Source organism: Eucyclogobius newberryi, unplaced genomic scaffold, assembly GCF_026437365.1.
Source record: "Eucyclogobius newberryi isolate DKJ021-1_F unplaced genomic scaffold, fEucNew1.0.hap1 SCAF_11, whole genome shotgun sequence".
Classification (NCBI taxonomy): Eukaryota; Metazoa; Chordata; class Actinopteri; order Gobiiformes; family Gobiidae; genus Eucyclogobius; species Eucyclogobius newberryi.
Window position 1 is genome coordinate 35870932 of NW_027315735.1, and position 19148 is coordinate 35890079.

Sequence of the window (19148 nt, forward strand, 5' to 3'; positions counted from 1 at the left end):
CAATTCTGTCATATGTGCAATTACTGTGAAATTCATGTGCAATTCATGTGCAATTACTGTGAAATTCATGTGCAATCTATGTGCTGTCGTGACACATATTCATGTGCAATTACTGTCGTGATCACATGCAATGGTATTTATTTATTTATTTGTCTATTGGGAGTTTTTATTTATTTATAGGAGATCTTCTACTGAAAGTGTTTTTCAGACTTCCTATAAGTGATCTGTTCTTCTGTATCTACCTCTGTATCTACCTGCGTTGCACCGATGAAATTTCCCCATGTGGGACAATAAAGGAACATCTTATCTTATATCTTATCTTATCTTATCTTATAATCATGTGCAATACTGTGACATAATGTCAATAATCCCTGGTGCAATATTTCCTTCCATATAACAGTGTGTTATTAAGAGTATAAGAATTATTTCTAAGTTATCTGTTTTTATTATTATACTTTTGTACCTAATCTGTGTTGCAACAGTGACATTTCCCCATTGTGGGACAAATAAGTTATTATTATCTTATAACTACGTGTACAGTCACAACATGGCCGCCGCAGTTGCCGCACCATCGCTCCAGTACAACGTCCCTTTAGATGTTTCCCAGCGCAACTCCCTTGAACCGCATCTGATTGGTCGATGTGCCCCCGGTCTTGGCTCTGGATTGGCCTAGCCTCTCGCGTGGGCGGGAGGCAATGGCGGACGTGAATCCCGCACCGGCGCGTCTTCCTCTCCGGCACGTTGTCCTGCCGTTCGTGTCTGAGCCGCGGAGGTTCACGTAGAAATCGCTCCCTTTTTCCATCCGCTTTTTTGATAAATACACCACCGGTAAGTTCCATCGCATCTTCCCGCGTTCATCTTTGAAGCGACCCGGGTTTAATACTGTTAAATGTGGTATTTTTCACCGTAATCGGGTCGGTTTGTCGGGCCTGGCTAAACGCAGTTAGCCGTGGTTAGCATTAGCTTCTACTCATTCTTGATTTTACAGCACAAACCTTAAGGAAAATGTAAAATATGTGCTTGTAACTTAGTGTTTACTTAAATAACTCTTTTTTTATGTTGCTTTAAAGTGAAACGGTCGCAATAAAATGCAAAGTTACAGCTGTTTTACAACTTTGGATCGCGTTACTTAGCATTTTCTCTGTTAGCATCGGGCTCGAAACCTACTTTTGTTGCGTTTAAAAGTTATTTTGGAGGCGTCTATAGTTAAACCTTCACTTTGGTTTGTCTCTGGTTACGACTGCCATTTATAACCACGTCAAACGTGTTTAAAACGTTGCCATTTCATTCATAATCATTGCACGTTTGTAGCACACCGCTGGGACTGACCTGCTTCCAGAGGCTCCACGGGCCCAAACACGTTTATCACGCCAGTTTTACGCATGAAAAGCAGGGAAAAAACACGCACAATTTCTCTACAAAGCCTTAAAAATGTAATTGCACAAAGAGTTAATTGACTGTTCCCGAAATGATCCACAAAAAGCACAATTTAGCTCGTAATATCAACTGTTTAAAACAATATACATCTCATTTATTACTTCAATCTAAGCGTATTATGCTTTTGCTCCACTTTTTGCCATAAATACAGTTGTTAAATTGGTCTATGAAGTAGTGAAATCTGCAAATCATATCCTAGCTTTGCAAAATTAACCTCGGATTTACAGATAATATAGTATTTATTGATTTCTTGCCTGATTGTGATCTGTTATAATTGGACTTTACGCGTTAATTGCCCGCTTTAATGCAGTTTTCCCGGTGCATTCTCGTTGTTTTGGCCCCTTCTCTGCCTGATTTACCCTCTGGAGCCTCCATTTGCTTCACCCACGTTCAGTCGTGACTTTCTCCCTCCCATTTTGACTTTCTTTACCGCTTTTCCCATCGCCATTTTCCCTCTTAAACCGTCACAATCCCGGTCCGGCTCGCGCGTCTCGCTTTCCACGCACGTGTTCTGACCTGGCCTGGGTGTTCAGCGGCGCCGGGGGCCCCGAGGAAACCCGCTCCAGACCCGGGTCCAGACACGTGCGTCAGCCCCGTCCCGAGCCGCTCAAACCCCGGGGTGAATCTGGAGAAGTTCCCCGACAAAACCCGCGCGTGCCTCGGGCGTTTGGAGCTCCAGCAGTGCCGGGAGGAGCGGGGGGACAGGCCGGGTTTGGGCACCACAGTCGCAGAGTGGTCTTTGTCTGCAATGCTGTGCCCCCCTCCCCCGTGCCATGCTGTGTGCCATGCTGTGCCCCCCCGTGCCATGCTGCGCCCCCCTCCCCTGTGCCCCCCCGTGCCATGCTGTGTGCCATGCTGCGCCCACTTGCCCTGTGCTGTGCCCCCCGTGCCATGCTGCGCCCCCTCCCCTGTGCCATGCTGCGCCCCCTATGCTGTGCCCCCCCCGTGCCATGCTGTGTGCCATGCTGTGCCCCCCGTGCCATGCTGTGTGCCATGCTGTGCCCCCCCCGTGCCATGCTGTGTGCCATGCTGTGCCCCCCGTGCCATGCTGTGTGCCATGCTGTGCCCCCCCCCCCGTGCCATGCTGCGCCCACCTGCCCTGTGCCGTGCCATGCTGCGCCCCCCTGTGCTGTGCCCCCCAGTGCCATGCTGTGTGCCATGCTGCGCCCCCTCCCCTGTGCTATGCTGTGCCCCCCCGTGCCATGCTGTGTGCCATGCTGTGCCCCCCTCCCCTGTGCCATGCTGCGCCCCCCTCCCCTGTGCCCCCCCGTGCCATGCTGTGTGCCATGCTGCGCCCACTTGCCCTGTGCTGTGCCCCCCGTGCCATGCTGCGCCCCCTCCCCTGTGCCATGCTGCGCCCCCTATGCTGTGCCCCCCCCGTGCCATGCTGTGTGCCATGCTGTGCCCCCCCGTGCCATGCTGTGTGCCATGCTGTGCCCCCCCGTGCCATGCTGTGTGCCATGCTGTGCCCCCCCCGTGCCATGCTGCGCCCACCTGCCCTGTGCCGTGCCATGCTGCGCCCCCCTGTGCTGTGCCCCCCAGTGCCATGCTGTGTGCCATGCTGCGCCCCCTCCCCTGTGCTATGCTGTGCCCCCCCGTGCCATGCTGTGTGCCATGCTGTGCCCCCCTCCCCTGTGCCATGCTGTGCCCCCCCCCCGTGCCATGCTGTGCCCCCCCCATGCTATGTTACTCTCACCTCTGCCACTCGGATGCTCTTATCGAGTTAAAGTTGTTACACATTTATGATGGTTTTATTTGTTTATTGAGGCTCATGATTGCGTAAAATGATCCTCTAAAAGTCAGAAATACCTCCTGGTTCTTGACATGAAACTATTATTTTATATTTTTCTGTCATTTGGATTAGTTTTAATTCAGTTTATTTCGGTTTGTCGACGTCGCTCACACTTCTAACGATGGATTATTGTGAGAACATGAATATTTACAGCACAGATGAGAAACTAAACCACGGAAATCCTTAGTTTACTTTCTAAAACTATATATATATTTATTTAATATATATATATATATATATATATATATATATATATATATATATATATATATATTTAATATATATATATATTTAATATATATATATATATATTTATTTAATATATATATATATATATTTAATATATATATATATATATATATATATATATATATATATATATATATATTTATTTATTTATTTAATATATATATATATTTATTTAATATATATATTAAATATATATATATATATATATATATATTGTAGCTGACAACACTTTGAGAGCAGAGTCTTCTTTCCCTCGTGGGACGTTAGAGCCCGACACGAAACATAATTAGTATTTGCATTAACTTCACAGTGAGAATAAATCATTTGTGAGTCAAATATTTGCACGAGTCACTTCCGTTCATCAGTCGAGCGTTTGTTGTACGTCATGTTTCATATTAAAGCTGGACAATGTGTGTTTTATCTACTTTTGATTGATCCCAATTATAGTTTATTTAGTCTTTTCAAAACAGAATCAAAATGTGTTGATTTCCTGAACTCAAACTCTTTAATTTATTTTGCTTTAAAACATGAATAAAATCTTGAACGTTTAGTGATTTAGACTTAGTTTATATTTGTTCGCTCTGAATAAAGTCTTTAGTTTGTTTGTGCTTTACTACGGCAGGAACAAGTGTAGATATTATTATTATTATTATTATTATTATTATACAGTTATTACAAAGAGTCAGACCTTGAATCAGTTCCGTTTAAGTGACAATTACACGGCCCATGTAAGTTTGAATAAAATGTGAGGTTCTTTGTGGTTCTCTGTGTGGTTCTCTGTGAGGTTCTTTGTGGTTCTGTGTGAGGTTCTTTGTGGTTCTGTGTGAGGTTCTTTGTGGTTCTGTGTGAGGTTCTGTGTGGTTCTCTGTGAGGTTCTTTGTGGTTCTGTGTGAGGTTCTTTGTGGTTCTGTGAGGTTCTTTGTGGTTCTGTGTGAGGTTCTTTGTGGTTCTGTGAGGTTCTTTGTGGTTCTGTGTGCTCGTGGTGTGAGGTTGTGTTGTGGATGGATAAACACGTGTCTAGTTTGTGAAATCAAACTTTCTGAATGCAGAAGTAGTTATTGTTATAAAACAGCCACAATAAACACACTAAACATTAATGTTTACTTTTTTGTAGCGTTGATTGAATAATATTTTACGTCGACGATTAGTTTTTAGATTCTATTGTGATTTTAAATGTTATCAATTAACTGATTAATCTTGACATCCCTAAAAGTCCCATATAAATCCTTGTTAATCTAAATACAATAATTAGACTAAACTACTAAGGATTATTGCTCTGTTCAATTTTAGAAACCTTGTTAAATATCCGGTTTGTACTTGTTCAGGTTAAGTTTGACGGCGTTGTAGTAATTGTTTGAAATACTCGTGATTTCAGTGGTGAGCCGAACGATGGTAGTCATGGAAACGTGTGCGGTTTTGTTGGAGTCCATGAAGCAAAGTCTAATCTGCATTTCCACCGTCTCAAACGGCTCTGGACATTTTTCTGTTTAGAACAAGCTGAAGCATGTGTTTTTATGACTCTAAACTGCAGGAATCCTCCTCCCGCTCCAGCAGATTCCACCAGAACGAGCAGCGGCTAAAGCGGCGCCGTGACGTTCTCAAACCGTTCATGCGCTCGCGTTGATCGCACGTGTTTGTTTTGTTTTCCAGACTTTTTCCGTCGACCAAAGCGATGGTGATGGAGAAGCCAAGTGCCCAGCTGGTCGGGCGAGAGTTTGTCCGACAGTATTACACGCTCCTGAACCAGGCCCCGGACTATCTGCACAGGTAACTCCACGCGCACGCTTTACTGAGCGTTTACTGAGCTTCTGCACAGGTAACTCCACGCGCACGCTTTACTGAGCTTCTGCACAGGTAACGCCACGCGCACGCTTATCTGAGCGTTTACTGAGCTTCTGCACAGGTAACGCCACGCGCACGCTTATCTGAGCTTTTACTGAGCTTCTGCACAGGTAACGCCACGCGCACGCTTATCTGAGCTTTTACTGAGCGTTTACTGAGCTTCTGCACAGGTAACGCCACGCGCACGCTTAACTGAGCGTTTACTGAGCTTCTGCACAGGTAATGCCACGCGCACGCTTATCTGAGCGTTTACTGAGTTTCTACACAGGTAACGCCACACGCACGCTTTGCTGAGCGTTTACTGAGCTTATACTGAGCGTTTACTGAGCTTCTGCACAGGTAACGCCACGCGCACGCTTAACTGAGCGTTTACTGAGCTTCTGCACAGGTAACGCCACGTGCACGCTTTGCTGAGCGTTTACTGAGTTTCTACACAGGTAACGCCACACGCACGCTTTGCTGAGCGTTTACTGAGCTTATACTGAGCATTTACTGAGCTTCTGCACAGGTAACTCCACGCGCACGCTTTACTGAGCGTTTACTGAGCTTCTGCACAGGTAACGCCACGCGCACGCTTATCTGAGCGTTTACTGAGCTTCTGCACAGGTAACGCCACGCGCACGCTTATCTGAGCGTTTACTGAGCTTCTGCACAGGTAACGCCACGCGCATGCTTATCTGAGCGTTTACTGAGCTTCTGCACAGGTAACGCCACGCGCACGCTTATCTGAGCGTTTACTGAGCTTCTGCACTGGTAACGCCACGCGCACGCTTATCTGAGCTTTTACTGAGCTTCTGCACAGGTAACGCCACGCGCACGCTTATCTGAGCTTTTACTGAGCGTTTACTGAGCTTCTGCACAGGTAACGCCACGCGCACGCTTAACTGAGCGTTTACTGAGCTTCTGCACAGGTAACGCCACATGCACGCTTTGCTGAGCATTTACTGAGCTTCTGCACAGGTAACGCCACACGCACGCTTTGCTGAGCGTTTACTGAGCTTATACTGAGCGTTTACTGAGCTTCTGCACAGGTAACGCGCAGGCTTTACTGAGCGTTTACTGAGCATTTACTGAGCGTCTGTACAGAGCGAGTTGTGTGAGAAAATGCTAATACATGATTGTGATTGTCATTTTAAACTTAGAATTTTCAAGTAAAACTGTCTTAATTAGAACAAACATGAGAAACTGTCTTCAGTTCATGTTTTGTGCATTTTTATCTCGTCTTTATAACTTGTTTAAGACTCACAAAGCCTTAGTCTGAGTCATTTAACATGTGACTTATTCTTTTAAAGTCTGATTTCTGCTCCAGACCGCACAATTAAACAGACTGAGGATCGGCAACTTCGATTAACGATCAGACGTGATCTCGCTCGTATTTCCATTAGTTTCCCGACCCTTGGATGATATAAACGGACAAATCAAAAGCCACCGCTGCAGTTTAAAATCGTCTGCAGCCGCTCGCCCGTTGTTTCAGTTCTGTTCTGTTTTCCCGCAGGTTTTACGGAAAGAACTCGTCCTACGTTCACGGAGGCCTCGACGGCAGCGGCAAACCTCAGGAGGCCGTTTACGGACAAGCCGTGAGTGTCGTCCAGAACTTAATCTAGAGTTCAAAGTGCTGTCGTTAATTGACCTTTTCAACCTCAAACATCTACTTTAATGAGCTTTTTCCCCATATCACTGGATTTGGAAAGCACAAAATCAAATATAACGTTTTAAAGGCACATTTCTGACGTATTTATGTGTCAAAATAACATCAAGATCATCAAAAACATTCACATATACATTTCTCTGTAGATTATTTAATGCAAATGTCTGTTTTAGTTTGACTTTAGTGATTTTTCTTTGATATAATTTAAATGCTTTTCGTCAGCGCTGGGCAATAACGTGTTTTTAACGGTCAACGCTGTCGAAAACGGCTGAACTGCCGTAGCTACAGTCGTTGTTTGCGTCGCGTCCGTCCTCCACTCGGCGCACGTTACCGCGGCGACGCTGTCACTCGCAGGCTACACTCTGTGCCAGAAGTCCCCACAAGGACGAGGATCTGGCTCAATTTGAGCTTTGCCAGAGCGAAAAAGTCCAGCTCCGCCCCGACCACGCCCGCCTGGCCCGTGACGGAAGTGAAGGGGCGAACTGGCACAAACGAGCGAAAGACGACTGACGGGCGGAAGACGACTGACGGGCGAAAGACGACTGACGGGGGGAAGACGACTGACGGGCGGAAGACGACTGACGGGCGGAAGACGACTGACGGGCGGAAGACGACTGACGGGCGGAAGACGACTGACGGGCGAAAGACGACTGACGGGCGAAAGACGACTGACGGGGGGAAGACGACTGACGGGCGGAAGACGACTGACGGGCGGAAGACGACTGACGGGCGGAAGACGACTGACGGGCGAAAGACGACTGACGGGCGAAAGACGACTGACGGGCGAACGACGACTGACGGGCGAACGACGACTGACGGGCGAACGACGACTGACGGGCGAACGACGACTGACGGGCGAACGACGACTGACGGGCGAACGACGACTGACGGGCGAACGACGACTGACGGGCGAACGACGACTGACGGGCGAACGACGACTGACGGGCGAACGACGACTGACGGGCGAACGACGACTGACGGGCGAACGACGACTGACGAGCGGCGACTGACGAGCGAGTCCACGCCGTTTGTGTTTTAATGATGCGACTGTTCAAAGTTCACGTTCGAAAACGCGTCCAGGAGAGAATTGAACCGTCAAACGGACAAACGAGTTGCAAACATTTCGGAGCGAGTTTATTAGTTAAAACGCCGACACTTTTGGACGTGTTAAGTTCATGTAAATGAGCAAAGACGTCACGGTATCAATGATTTAACGGTTCTGTACTTCTGACTTTATTCGGTGTATTTGTACCTGTCGTACATCGAGCAGGTATTTGTGGAGAAAACGTTGTGAAATCTGTTGAAAATGACAGGAAGTGACATCACACCAGTCTCATTCCAGTCAAAGTTCATGCAGAATTTACACAAAATAATCAACTTTTTTGGATCGAAACATAAATTCAATAAAAAAGTCGCTCATGTATTTTTATTTGTCAAATGGAAAAAAATGTGACATTAGAAGAGTTTTGGCCCAGTGTTTGCTGGGTAATTTCCTAGTGTGATTGACATACATTTTTAAAAAATGTGCTTTTCTGTCATAGCCTTTTTATATTTTTTAGCAAACTTCTAAATATTAATCAGAACTGTGTTTTAGTTCGATGAGTCGTCCGACCTGTAGGGGGCGCTTTGAATTCATTCTGTTCTTTTTGTTATTTATTTATTCGGGAAATAGATTTAAATGAACTAAAATAACTAAATTATCTGCAGTTTATAGTATCAGTATTTAATTATGTATTAACGTACAAGCACATGACATACAGTTAAAAGTACACAAAGGATCAAAAAGATGCGCAATATTATGTTTTTTAATTAATTTCAAAAGTGTGAAGAAATCATGTCAAACAGAACTCCGCCCTTTTAACCCTTTTGTACTTCCGATGGTTCTTTTCCCCCGCTTTACTCGCCCAAAGTGGTTTTCACGTTCCCGAGGCAACCGTCTGTCGCGGCCTCGTTAACGCCGGCCTCTTTGGTTTCTGTTTCCGCAGGAGATCCACAAGCGCGTGATGGCCCTGAGCTTCAGGGACTGCCACACCAAGATCCGCCACGTGGACGCGCACGCCACGCTCAACGAGGGCGTGGTCGTGCAGGTCATGGGCGAGCTGTCCAACAACATGCAGCCCATGAGGAAGTTCATGCAGACGTTTGTGCTCGCGCCAGAGGTGGGTTTGTGTCACGCAGGAGGCCGCCGTTTATCTCACGCACTTCTGATGAACGTGGAGCAGTTATGTGTGGTAGAGTCCAGCAGCTCTTTCACATTTTAGTTACCGTATTTTCCCCGAGTATAAGTCGCACCAGCCAAAAACTGCGTAATAGAGAAGAAAAACGGATTTATAAGTCGCACTGGAGTATAAGTCGCATTTTTGGGGGAAATGTATTTAATAAAATCCAAGAACAGACATTTCATCTGTAAATGCAGTTCAAAATAATAACAGTGAGAGAACATGGTGAATAGGTGTACGTATGCTAACGCTAACACCTTCAGCTACATGAGGTATGCTAACGCTAACACCTTCAGCTACATGACGTATGCTAACGCTAACACCTTCAGCTACATGAGGTATGCTAACGCTAACACCTTCACCTACATGAAGTATGCTAACGCTAACACCTTCAGCTACATGACGTATGCTAACGCTAACACCTTCAGCTACATGACGTATGCTAACGCTAACACCTTCAGCTACATGACGTATGCTAACGCTAACACCTTCAGCTACATGACGTATGCTAACGCTAACACCTTCAGCTACATGACGTATGCTAACACCTTCAGCTACATGACGTATGCTAACACCTTCAGCTACATGACGTATGCTAACGCTAACACCTTCAGCTACATGACGTATGCTAACGCTAACACCTTCAGCTACATGACGTATGCTAACGCTAACACCTTCAGCTACATGAGGCACAGACAGAACTGTGGTAAGTGTCTGGTATGTTAACGTAACATATGAACAGTTATTCAGATAACTATAGCATAAAGAACATGCTAACAAGTTTAGCAAAGCATCAGTTTTACCCCAAATCACTAAATCCACTGAATTCTTCTTCTATCACATATAAGAATGTCACTTCTAAACAACTCCACAAACTCCAGAGGAAGTGCAGATTCTTCTTCGTCGCTTAGAGCGCCCGCTTGTGGTTGCCAGGGTGAAAATAACGAATAATATCACATAAGTCGCTCTGGAGTATAAGTCGCACCCCGGCAAAAACTATGAAAAAAGCTTAAATTGCTTAAATCCTCTTTCCGTTTTCCAGGGAACCGTGGCAAACAAGTTCTACGTTCACAACGACGTGTTCCGTTACCAAGACGAAGTGTTCGCCGACTCGGACTCGGACGCCCCGGAAGGTGAGCGCGGCGGGACTCTGAAGTCAACGTGTAGTTAAGACGAATGTATTTCAAGTTTAGCCGAAGATTATACACATTTTATCCCAGAATAGCAATGATTGATGACATCATACTGGGAAAACACACAATGACAGTATTTTAATTTCTTCTGTCAAAATGCTGCTCATCATTAGCTCATCATTAGCAGCTCATCAGCTTATCATTAATACACGTCCAGTAATTTATTTATCATTTATTGTTAATTGATGGAAGTGAAGCTTGTTTTTATCCCTGTTTGAGGAGTGTTGTGAGGCGCTGCAGTGGCTCTGTTTGTGCAGCAGGGGGCAGTAATGTCTGTGTGTTGTGTTTGAGGAGTGTTGTGAAGCGCTGCAGTGGCTCTGTTCGTGCAGCAGGGGGCAGTAATGTCTGTGTTGTGTTTGAGGAGTGTTGTGAAGCGCTGCAGTGGCTCTGTTCGTGCAGCAGGGGGCAGTAATGTCTGTGTTGTGTTTGAGGAGTGTTGTGAAGCGCTGCAGTGGCTCTGTTCGTGCAGCAGGGGGCAGTAATGTCTGTGTTGTGTTTGAGGAGTGTTGTGAAGCGCTGCAGTGGCTCTGTTCGTGCAGCAGGGGGCAGTAATGTCTGTGTTGTGTTTGAGGAGTGTTGTGAAGCGCTGCAGTGGCTCTGTTCGTGCAGCAGGGGGCAGTAATGTCTGTGTTGTGTTTGAGGAGTGTTGTGAAGCGCTGCAGTGGCTCTGTTCGTGCAGCAGGGGGCAGTAATGTCTGTGTTGTGTTTGAGGAGTGTTGTGAAGCGCTGCAGTGGCTCTGTTCGTGCAGCAGGGGGCAGTAATGTCTGTGTTGTTGTGGTGTTTAGAGTCGGAGGACGAGGTGGAGGAGCTGGAGGAGAGGGTCCCGTCTCCGGACGACGCCGCCGTCGACGACTCCGCCCAGTACTACGACCAAAACCCCTGGTACGAACCGCGTCTGTGGAGTAGAGATGATCAGGTCGATCCGTAAGAACCAAAAGATCATCATCGGGACAATATTATAAGCAAAATTAAGACTTTCTATTTCAATTTAACATCCAAAAATGATAACTAAATGTATGTTTAATAATGGCCGTTTTTGTCCAATTTAACATTTGTGAGCGGATTTACACAATCAAACGTTCTGAACAGTCACATATCGGACCACGAGAATGAGAAGATGAAAGATTTCACTGTTGTTCTCTAAAAATATATCATTAAATAAAAGAGCCCTTCAATCAAAACCTGCATCACAAATAATGACAACTCTTTTCTCCAAATCTGCCTCAAATCTCCAATAACTCCTTATAATAACTGCACTTTTACATTAATTAAGCACAAACAAAGTCATTACCGTATTTTCCGCAAATGCAGTGTAAAAAACCCAAAATATTATATAAGTTGCTCCATAGTATAAATATAAGTAAAAACTATGAAAAAAGGTGCGACTTATAGTTTGGAAAATACGTAACTTAATACTCTAACCTCTCAGTTACAAAGCATAAAACATTCTATTGAAGTGTTTTTTAAAGTTGTAGTAATTATAAAGTGTTTCCAGAAGTCAGGCCCAGATTTGGAGAAATTGTTTCGATTTGAACTTTTTGTTAAAATTGTCCCTGAATGTAAAAAAAGATTAAATGCAATTCGACTTAAACGTAATCATTATAATGCGATGTTTTAAAGTTAATCGTAACTGACAGATTATTGAGATAATTGTCGTCTAGCTTTAATTGTTATCTGGATCATAAAGTGACTCCAGAGCGCGTCACGTGTGAGAGAAGACGACTCGCACGGAGCAGGAAACGCATCAAAACGACGTGAACGTTCAGCGTTTATGATCCGAAACCTGCCTCACATTTAGAACAGAACCATCTCTAGACTTCTGACAGTTCTTGACGAGCCGCTTTTGCCCCGTGACCCGCAGCTCCGAGCCGGTGGGGCCCGGGGACGAGGACGAGGGCGTCGCCGTGAGCCCGGAGCCAGAGGCGGAGCTGGAGGAGAAGGAGGAGGAGTCCGGGGAGGTCAAGGCGGAGCTGCTGGAGGCGCAGACGGACGCGCTTTCGGCCGACGAGACGGAGAAGAGCCCGACGCCCACGGCCGCGCCCGCCGAACCCGCCGCCGCCGAGCCCGCCACAGCCGCCCCCGAGGAGAACAGGGTACGGCCCCTTTAAGAGAGTTAACCCGTCACAGACACGCCCCAAGTCGTGTTTACCACGTTCAGACTGAAGATGCAGCAGTTAATCTGTGACTAATTATGATTACCGTATTGTCTGGACTATAAGTCGCACCTTTTTTCATAGTTTTGGCCCGGGTGCGACGTATACTTATACTTTATATACTTATACTCCGGAGCGACTTATGTTTTTTTTCTTCTCTATTATGCATTTTTTGGCTGGTCCGACTTATAGTCTGGAAAATACGGTAATTGACTTATAAAACAATCAGTCTTTTATCATCAAAACTCAAAGACCGTTCATAACAGACGGTGTCAAAAACAATGAACAATTACTTCATCAATGGTATTTCATTTTTATTCCTTTATTCTGTTAAAACTGTTTTTAAAAAATTTAAATTTGCAATAATTTGGTAAATAGAAAAATAATCGCTGACTGGAACTAAATAAAGTGACTAAAATAATCATTAGTTGCAGCTAAAATTCACAATAAACACTGGATCATGTTATGTAAGGGCTGTAACACTGGAAAAGTTCCATAGTGCGCTTTAAATCCTATAAAACCATAAAATATCAGACTTTCATGTTTTTATGACGTGTTAAATTTGACCTTTTGGCTCCTCCCCTTCCAGCCGTTCTCGTGGGCGTCGGTGACCAGTAAAAACCTTCCCCCGAGTGGCGCTGTTCCAGTCTCAGGGTCCCTCCCACATGTCGTCAAAGTCCCGCCCACAACACAGGTACTCCGCCCGTTTTACCCCCGAGCTCAGGCTCCCAGGCTCAGGTCATAGGTCATAAACCCATTTTAAATGACAGAACGTTTCCTTTGTGCCGCAGCCGCGAGCCGAGGTGAAGTCCGAGTCTCAGACCGCGGCGCAGAGACCTCAGAGGGACCAGAGGCCGAGGGAGCAGAGGCCTGGAGGAGCTCCACCTGTGCACAGACCCAGACCGGGTAAGTCAGATGCCCTCCCATCCTCCCTCTTCAGGCAGGATCAAACACTGGTTTAATACTGCAATACTTATTGTCATATGTCAATATACTTTAGTCAGTCATTTCAGTCGCGTCTCTGTAGGTCGGAGGCTCGCGCGTCTCTGTAGGTCGGGGCGTCGCGCGTCTCTGTAGGTCGGGGCGTCGCGCGTCTCTGTAGGTCGGGGCGTCGCGCGTCTCTGTAGGTCGGGGCGTCGCGCGTCTCTGTAGGTCGGGGCGTCGCGCGTCTCTGTAGGTCGGGGCGTCGCGCGTCTCTGTAGGTCGGGGCGTCGCGCGTCTCTGTAGGTCGGGGCGTCGCGTCTCTGTAGGTCGGGGCGTCGCGTCTCTGTAGGTCGGGGCGTCGCGTCTCTGTAGGTCGGGGCGTCGCGTCTCTGTAGGTCGGGGCGTCGCGTCTCTGTAGGTCGGGGCGTCGCGTCTCTCTGTAGGTCGGGGCGTCGCGTCTCTGTAGGTCGGGGCGTCGCGTCTCTGTAGGTCGGGGCGTCGCGTCTCTCTGTAGGTCGGGGCGTCGCGTCTCTCAGTAGGTCGGGGGCTCGCGCGTCTCTGTAGGTCGGGGCGTCGCGTCTCTGTAGGTCGGGGCGTCGCGCGTCTCTGTAGGTCGGGGGCTCGCGCGTCTCTGTAGGTCGGGGGCTCGCGCGTCTCTGTAGGTCGGGGGCTCGCGCGTCTCTGTAGGTCGGGGGCTCGCGCGTCTCTGTAGGTCGGGGGCTCGCGCGTCTCTGTAGGTCGGGGGCTCGCGCGTCTCTGTAGGTCGGGGGCTCGCGCGTCTCTGTAGGTCGGGGGCTCGCGCGTCTCTGTAGGTCGGGGGCTCGCGCGTCTCTGTATGTCGGGGGCTCGCGCGTCTCTGTATGTCGGGGGCTCGCGCGTCTATTTAGGTCGGGGGCTCGCGCGTCTCTGTAGGTCGGGGGCTCGCGCGTCTCTGTAGGTCGGGGGCTCGCGTCTGTAGGTCGGGGGCTCGCGTCTGTAGGTCGGGGGCTCGCGTCTCGGGTCCTCGCACGTCTGTAGGTCGGGGCGTGCGTCTCGGGTCCTCGCGCGTCTGTAGGTCGGGGCGTCGCGTCTGTGTAGGTCGGGACGTAGGTCGGGGCGTCGCGTCTCTGTAGGTCGGGGCGTCGCGTCTCTGTAGGTCGGGGCGTCGCGTCTCTGTAGGTCGGGGCGTCGCGTCTCTGTAGGTCGGGGCGTCGCGTCTCTGTAGGTGTCTCTGTAGGTCGGGGCGTCGCGTCTCTGTAGGTGTCTCTGTAGGTCGGGGCGTCGCGTCTCTGTAGGTCGGGGTGTCATGTCTCTGTAGGTCGGGGTGTCATGTCTCTGTAGGTCGGGGTGTCATGTCTTTTGTCGGGCGTGTTGCAGGTCGAGAGGGCGAGCCGGGCGAGGTCGAGGGCAGGAGGCCTACGCGGTACCCAGACGCTCATCAGCTGTTCGTGGGGAACGTGCCTCACGACGTGGAGAAGCAGGAGCTCAAGGAGTTCTTTGAGCGTAAGAACTTTTCATTTAAACCGTTTGATGGAAGGTTCAAAACGATGTTCACCCGTGTTTCGTGTCTGCAGAGTTTGGGACGGTGCTGGAGCTGAGGATCAACAGCGGCGGGAAGCTGCCCAACTTTGGATTTGTGGTGTTTGACGACGCCGAGCCAGTGCAGAAGATCCTCGGCAACAGGGTGAGAACCTTGAACCGGAACCGTGAGCCGCCGCCGCTGAGCTGGCGAGCTGTGGGGAAAACCTCTTGGAAACGTATCACAAAGAGCTGTCTAAATGTCGAGTTTATTCTTCTGTGTGGCTCAAATGTGGACCTCAGGTTTCCAAATGACCATAAGCAGCACCATTTACTGCAGGATCAGAAAGATCTTGACCTCCACCCTGACCTCTCCGTCCTGACCTCTCCGTCCTGACCTCTCCACCCTGACCTCCGTCCTGACCTCTCCACCCTAACCCTCCGTCCTGACCTCTTTGTCCATCTCGTTTCAGCCCATCAAGTTCCGTAACGACGTGCGCCTGAACGTGGAGGAGAAGAAGACTCGCTCGGTGCGGGAGGGCGAGCGGCGCGACCTCCGGCCCAGGGGTCCTGGCGGCCCGGGCGGCCCCCGGATCGGTGGAGGTCCTCGAGGTCCCCCGGGCTCCCGGGGCGGCATGGCCCCCAAACCCAGCTTCGGCGCCGGACGCGGGGCTGGACCCAGCGAAGGCCGGTACTCGGCTCAGCGACAGTGAGCCGCCGGCGCCACCTAGAGTTTTAGTTACTTCACTGCTACGATTGGACTCAAGACTAAAGCCGGGAGCGACAAGGAGGCCCCGGGGCCGGATTCAACCGGACCTCACGGCCCCCCATTTCTCCACAAAGTGTTCTCCAAGTCAAGTCGACCTACGAGTTTAGGTTTGAGCTTAACTTAACCCGACATCTCCTCTACAACCAGATAAAGTGTTAACTGGACTGTCCTTGAGTTCAAGTTTGGTTCAAGCTGATCCAGACCGTTTTATCTTCCCTCGTTTCTTTCTCACGACAAGTTCGGACTCGACCAAACCTCCGCCTTCAAAACCTCCGCCCTCAAAATCTCCGCCTTTTCAGAAGTCGTCGCCGGGATCCAGGAGTCTCGGACCCGACTCCACGACGTCTCCGCTTCCTCAAACTGTTCTTCGACTTTGAGCTCGTCTAAACCCTGCTCCGCCACCGAGCGGGCGTCGACCACCGGAAGAACGAGTTTGGACTGAACCCGATCTTCGACTCAAAACCTCGACTTTCTTCTTGAGCGACGCCCGAACCACATTTCACAACCTGCAGCGTCCTTCCAACCGCTACGATCGGACCCCAACCGAACCCGATGGTCAAGTTTAACTCAACCGACTGACGTTTCCGCTCCGCAACCGAAATGAGTGTTACCGCGACAACTCAAACGCCGCTGCCTCTCAAGTCGGAGTTTGGACCGAACTAACCCGGACGTCACATCCTCGCGCTCGACTCGAGTAAACCCCGCGACACTGTATGAATTCACGAGCCGAGATTTCGTTTTCGACGTTCTGCGCTTCGTCCCGCGTTAACCAGACAAAGAAGTGTTTTATCGGTACTTTTTGGACTTCGACCCGAGCGAAATCTCATTCGTGAGTCTCGAGTTTGGGCTCGACTACACCCGACTTTCCAATCCCGCCCGTTCACGCTTAATTCAACCCGACGTCGCGCTCTGCTTTCTCGTAAACGCGCGGATAGTTGAACCGCGATCTGAACCCTCGAGCCCAAGTTGAAGCTTAACTAAACTCGATAACTCCGCCCCATCCCGACGGCGAGGCTCGACTGAACCTAACGGACAATTGCACTCGAAAGTAGTTCCGAGTTTGGGCTTGATTTGGACTCTGAAGTCTCCCATCGCGCTCGATTCACCCCATACACGTGTTTTTAATTAGCGGTTAGCTTAGCCGCCGCCGTCGTCCAGTCTCAAAGATGGCGGACGTCTCTTTGTTCCTCCCACCTGTTTTTTGAACGTCTTCTTTCCTATCCTATCCGACGCCTGAATTACCTGAACATTTGTGGTCTTTGTTAACCTTTGCTGAACTTGAAAACAAATTTAGAACATAAAGGGTGAATACTACTTGAACCGGGGCTTTAGAAACCCAGAGGATAGTTTTGTTTGTTGTTTTCCGCGTTCTCACTCCTGTTTCTTAAAGGAACGTGTAACTTTACTGCTTGGGCGATCCTGTGTATCGCCGCCGCCCCCTTGTGTCCAGCAGCGGTCGGGTCTTTTTATTCTTCCAGGTCAAACGGCCGAGCTGCTGCGGCGCTTTTATTTGGAGTAAAACAAAATAAACTCGTTTAAACGTTTGACGCGTCTGACCGGGGCGTTTTTTTTTAACTTTTTTTTTTTTTGTCTTTCGGCTTCTTTTACTGACGCACTTCATTTGCCATCACGTTTAAAATGAGCTCGCCTGCTGACGACGGAACTAAATTAAAAGTGATTTACTGTTTTAAAGCGTTGTCTCTTCTCAGTTCTTTGGGGGCGGGGTTTGAAAAGCAACAGTCCTCTGAACGATTAGCTCGGTCGATGTGTCGCGTGTTGTAAACCAGAAAAAAGACAGTTTTTAAATGAAGTGAATGTATAAACCCAGTGTTTATAAAGCGATGTCAGAACTTTAGCTCCGTGTTAGAATCAGAATTTTATTGTCATTTGTCAATGAACAAAATTCACAGTTAACTTGTCCTGGTGATTTTGTGCAGCAAAAACAAGACATTGAACACTGAATATCAAAATAAAAACTACCGGATATTAAGAATAGGTTAATAAATTTGAAAATGGACATATGTAGTGCAATAAAAAGTGACAGTGAGTGAAGCTGCTTAGGCCGTGTTCATGAGTCCAACAGCAGAGGGAAAGAAACTGATCTTAAGGAGGGAGGTTCTGGTCCTGAGGGGAGTGGCCTCCTGCCTGAGGGGAGTGGCCTCCTGCCTGAGGGGAGTGGCTTCCTGCCTGAGGGGAGTGGCCTCCTGCCTGAGGGGAGTGGCCTCCTGCCTGAGGGGAGTGGCCTCCTGCCTGAGGGGAGTGGCCTCCTGCCTGAGGGGAGTGGCCTCCTGCCTGAGGGGAGTGGCTTCCTGCCTGAGGGGAGTGGCTCGTATAGTCCATGTCCAGGGTGAGAAGGGTCAGGATCAGACCTGCTCGTCCCAGAGTCCTGGAGACGTACAGGTCCTGCAGAGATGGAAGTCTGCAGTCTCTGTTTGTCCCTGGCTGTGGCTCCAGAGTACCCCACGGTGATGGAGGAGGTGATGGAGGAGGTGATGGAGGAGGTGATGGAGGAGGTGATGGAGGTGGTGAGGATGGACTCAATGATGGCCGTGTAGAACTGCACCATCATCTTCGCTGGCAGCTTTGCTTTCTTCAGCTGCTGCAGGAAGTACATCTGGGCCTTCTTGATGAAGGAGCAGATGGTGGCTCCACCTGAGGTGATGGTGGTGGTGCAGACACGGTGGAGATGGAGTCAGAGCTGGTGAGGGGCGATTGTGACTGACTTTCCTGAAGTCCACGATCATCTCCTCTGTCTTCTGGGCGTTGAACTCCAGGTTGTTACCGCTGCACCAGCCGCTCCACCTCCTGTGACGGACTCATCCCCGTCCGAGATGAGCCCGATGAGGGTGGTGGTGTCGTCATGGCGATGAGGGTGGTGGTGTCGTCATGGCGATGAGGGTGGTGGTGTCATGGCGATGAGGGTGGTGGTGTCGTCATGGCGATGAGGGTGGTGGTGTCGTCATGGCGATGAGGGTGGTGGTGTCATGGCGATGAGGGTGGTGGTGTCATGGCGATGAGGGTGGTGGTGTCATGGCGATGAGGGTGGTGGTGTCGTCATGGCGATGAGGGTGGTGGTGTCGTCATGGCGATGAGGGTGGTGGTGTCATGGCGATGAGGGTGGTGGTGTCATGGCGATGAGGGTGGTGGTGTCATGGCGATGAGGGTGGTGGTGTCATGGCGATGAGGGTGGTGTCATGGCGATGAGGGTGGTGGTGTCATGGCGATGAGGGTGGTGGTGTCGTCATGGCGATGAGGGTGGTGGTGTCATGGCGATGAGGGTGGTGTCATGGCGATGAGGGTGGTGGTGTCGTCATGGCGATGAGGGTGGTGGTGTCGTCATGGCGATGAGGGTGGTGGTGTCATGGCGATGAGGGTGGTGTCGTCGTCATGGCGAAGGTGGCGTCGTCCGCAAACTTAATTAGTT

At 49.1% G+C, this 19148-nt stretch overlaps 1 protein-coding gene across 1 annotated transcript; it reads left to right on the forward strand.

Annotated features, from left to right (window-relative positions):
* The first annotated feature begins 693 nt into the window (after positions 1 to 693).
* On the forward strand, positions 694 to 17337 carry g3bp1 (GTPase activating protein (SH3 domain) binding protein 1). Its single transcript, XM_072440030.1, has 12 exons — positions 694 to 828; positions 5129 to 5245; positions 6816 to 6897; positions 8954 to 9127; positions 10230 to 10320; positions 11167 to 11263; positions 12243 to 12474; positions 13124 to 13228; positions 13326 to 13440; positions 14815 to 14940; positions 15012 to 15121; positions 15429 to 17337. Exons 2-12 carry the CDS (start codon positions 5151 to 5153, stop codon positions 15666 to 15668), a joined length of 1467 nt encoding a protein of 488 aa, XP_072296131.1. The 5' UTR covers positions 694 to 828; positions 5129 to 5150; the 3' UTR covers positions 15669 to 17337.
* The last annotated feature ends 1811 nt before the right edge of the window (positions 17338 to 19148 follow it).